This window comes from Scaptodrosophila lebanonensis, unplaced genomic scaffold, assembly GCF_003285725.1.
Source record: "Scaptodrosophila lebanonensis strain 11010-0011.00,11010-0021.00 unplaced genomic scaffold, SlebRS2 tig00000043-arrow-pilon, whole genome shotgun sequence".
Lineage (NCBI taxonomy): Eukaryota > Metazoa > Arthropoda > Insecta > Diptera > Drosophilidae > Scaptodrosophila > Scaptodrosophila lebanonensis.
In genome coordinates, this window is record NW_022060545.1 from 8,561,374 (window position 1) to 8,564,333 (window position 2,960).

The 2,960-nt window shown below is 39.2% G+C and overlaps 1 protein-coding gene across 1 annotated transcript; it reads left to right on the plus strand.

Annotated features, from left to right (window-relative positions):
- The first annotated feature begins 274 nt into the window (after positions 1–274).
- Positions 275–2,582, plus strand: LOC115622397 (odorant receptor 67d-like). Its single transcript, XM_030516322.1, has 3 exons — positions 275–1,053; positions 2,123–2,312; positions 2,373–2,582. Exons 1-3 carry the CDS (start codon positions 275–277, stop codon positions 2,580–2,582), a joined length of 1,179 nt encoding a protein of 392 aa, XP_030372182.1.
- Positions 2,583–2,960: the final 378 nt, after the last annotated feature.

The following is a 2,960-nucleotide window of genomic DNA, read 5'->3' on the forward strand; positions in this document are numbered from 1 at the left end:
GGAATACCAATAATGAATTTTGTTCTAAATATGCGCGTGTGGCCGGCTATGGGTAATCACGTCGTTTTCATTAATATTTAAGCCCTTTAGATTAAGTTGCTGTTTCGTTCTTGGACGGCCAATTATAGAGAAATATGTATGAAGTAGTTGTACAAGCGCTTATTTGTCACATTGATGTCTTAAGTGGTTTTTTGTAATGGGACACTTTCCTTTATAAAGGCTGAACTTTATTGGTTTTCAATTGTATCTAGTATCTGTGGCCTCAGTAGTATCTATGGCCTCAACTGAAACCGCCAGCTTAAGCTCTCTGGAGCGGTATCGTCGTATTATATATGTGATTCGTTTGTGCGCTCGCATCTGTGGCGCGGATATTTCCTCGCCGGATTGGCACTGGAGCTGGCTCACTAGATTGATCGTTTCACTGTGCTTATGCTTCTACATTGGCACATTCTACACTATTTATGTGGGCGTGATTGTTCACAAGGATTGGACCATTTTAATGGACGCCGCTTGCTGTCTAGGAGCTGGTGTCCAGGGATTGACGAAGTTGTTCTGCGTAATAGCACATCGCCATGCGCTGCGCGAATCGCAGGAGTTTCTGGATGCCACCTTTATGGAGTATGAGCAGAAGCATATGGGATACCAGCAGGTGCTGATGGATGGCATTGCCATGACAATGCGTGGCATCAATTCATTCGTAGTTTTCAATTGTGTCGCCCTCCTCGTTGTTATTGCGATACCCGCGACGTACTATATTCTTTACAATGAAAAGCATGTGATTATCCAGTTTCTTCTACCCGGCATCGATCCCAACACCAACACTGGTTTTCTAATTCTAAGTGGTATTCATATCGGGTTACTGTCCCTCGGGGCATTTGGCCAATTTGCTGGAGATATGTACCTCTTCGTTTTCATCAACAATCTGCCGATGCTAAAGAACATACTCGGCTGCGGGTTGCAGGATCTGAACGATTTATTGGACGACAACTGCAGCCAGGCAGAACTGCATGCCGAAATGGTGAAAATTGTGAATCTGCATCAGCAATATTTGAGGTAAGATAAGCACTATTGGACAAATAGTTTTCTTTTACATTTGAGGAGATTTCCTAGAGAGTATTGGAAATCATTAAACCAAATGGTTTTGTAGCCCCGAAATGTTTTATTGAGATGCTCTTTGGTGCTCATCAATATTTCACATTTCATTACTTTTCTTGGTTCATTATATTTTGTATGCTGCTATTGATTTATTTAAAATATGCATTTAAAATTTATATCTCCATGTAAGTATATGATAGTCTGTTTCTGTTCATCATGGAGTTATGAAAAATATGAATAGTGGTGGGTACTCAACTATGTGAGATCGGAAAGCTTAAAAATCACTACGATTCAGCAGTATATTGCGAATGGAAAGAACAAAAAAAAACTGATATAAGAAAATGCGAAAGGCGAATATGAAATTCGTTTGTATTCGTACTTTAACATACTCGTATTAGATGAGACTTTCTACTAAACTAAAACCTAAAATATGGCGTGACAGTCGAATTTTCGATAAGGGTACCAATAAATAAGCCGAGCCAGCTGTATACCCTTTTACCCTTTGGGTACAGGGTATGAAAACCGTCGATTGCTTTGGTCTTTTATATTTCTCGAGTCAAGAAAATGTTTAGAATAGTGGTTAGCTGAGTATCTAGCCATTAGACTATAACAATCAAAATATATGTGAGCCCGAGCATATTTTGTTCACTTCTCAAATCAATAGGTAAATACTATATATGTATATACTTGTACATATGTACTTGAACAGTTTATCGTAGGTAAAAATTGCTTGTGTGTTTTTATACCCTGTATCCAAAGGGTACAAGGGTATATTAGTTTTGGGTGAGTGTACATGGTACACACAGATCAGCATGACAAGCCGAGTCGATATAGCCATGTCCGTCTGTCCGTCTGTCTGTCTCTCTGTATGAACGCAAGGATCTCAGAAAGTATAAGAGCTAGAATAATCAAACTTGGTACACAGATTCTCCTGAGCCCGAGAAAGGACGAGTTTGTTCACTTTTAAGAGTTGAGCCTGCTCGACTTTAGCATTCCTTTCTTGTTGTTCTTTGATTTTGTCTTGCAGGTTACTGGAGCATACGCAGCGCATTTTCTTTCATCCCATATTTGTGCAGATCTTTGCGACCGCCTCCGGCATACTCTGCACCATGTTCTGCATGCTGATCGGTGTATGGCCGGGAGCTCCAGCCTACTTGGGCTACAGCATTGTTACCCTCTATTTCTACTGCGGCCTGGGCAACATTGTCGAGTTATCGGTGAGTAGTGGATGTGAAAATGTTGGTCAATACTAGTGGTATACGGTGGCTTTGAATTAGAACGAAGATTGCTGCACCATCATCTACACGAAGTGCCAATGGTATCGGCTGCCAATCCCGTATCAGAAACTGCTGCTGTTCATGCTGCACAAATCGCAGGACGTGCAGAATCTAACAATTGGCAACATGATGCCCCTGTCGATGAACACGGCTGTGCAGTTGTCAAAGGCGATCTATAGTATCCTGATGTTGTTGCTGAGTAGCGAATAATTGAATAAGCATTAAATTGAAAATTATATTTTATTATTGCTGAATATTATTAAACATTATATTCTAATCAATATGCTCACACAAAGACACGTATACTTGTAGACACGAATAGATACGCATAGGCACAATTCCTATTTAAATGTGCAGCTACACCCCTTGACGTGAGTTTAAATACCCAATTTTATTATTATTTTGTTACTTTTTTAATTTTCTAAACTTTTTTCAAATTCTATAAATACTATAATTTACTCGATTTTAGCTTCCGCTTGTTTTTAAATAAACATAAGCGTATGGGAAATTCCCTTTTCTTCACATAAGTGAGGTGTTTTGTCTTCTCTAACACATAATTTAACAATATTTAAGACACATATTTAAAAA

Bases quoted from the DNA above. Each gene is read 5' to 3' on its own strand.
- LOC115622397 (XM_030516322.1), top strand. From the start codon at position 275: ATGGCCTCAACTGAAACCGCCAGCTTAAGCTCTCTGGAGCGGTATCGT. The intron at 1,054-2,122 runs GTAAGATAAGCA...TTTGTCTTGCAG, and splicing joins CTGCATCAGCAATATTTGAG to GTTACTGGAGCATACGCAGC. The intron at 2,313-2,372 runs GTGAGTAGTGGA...GCTTTGAATTAG, and splicing joins GCAACATTGTCGAGTTATCG to AACGAAGATTGCTGCACCAT.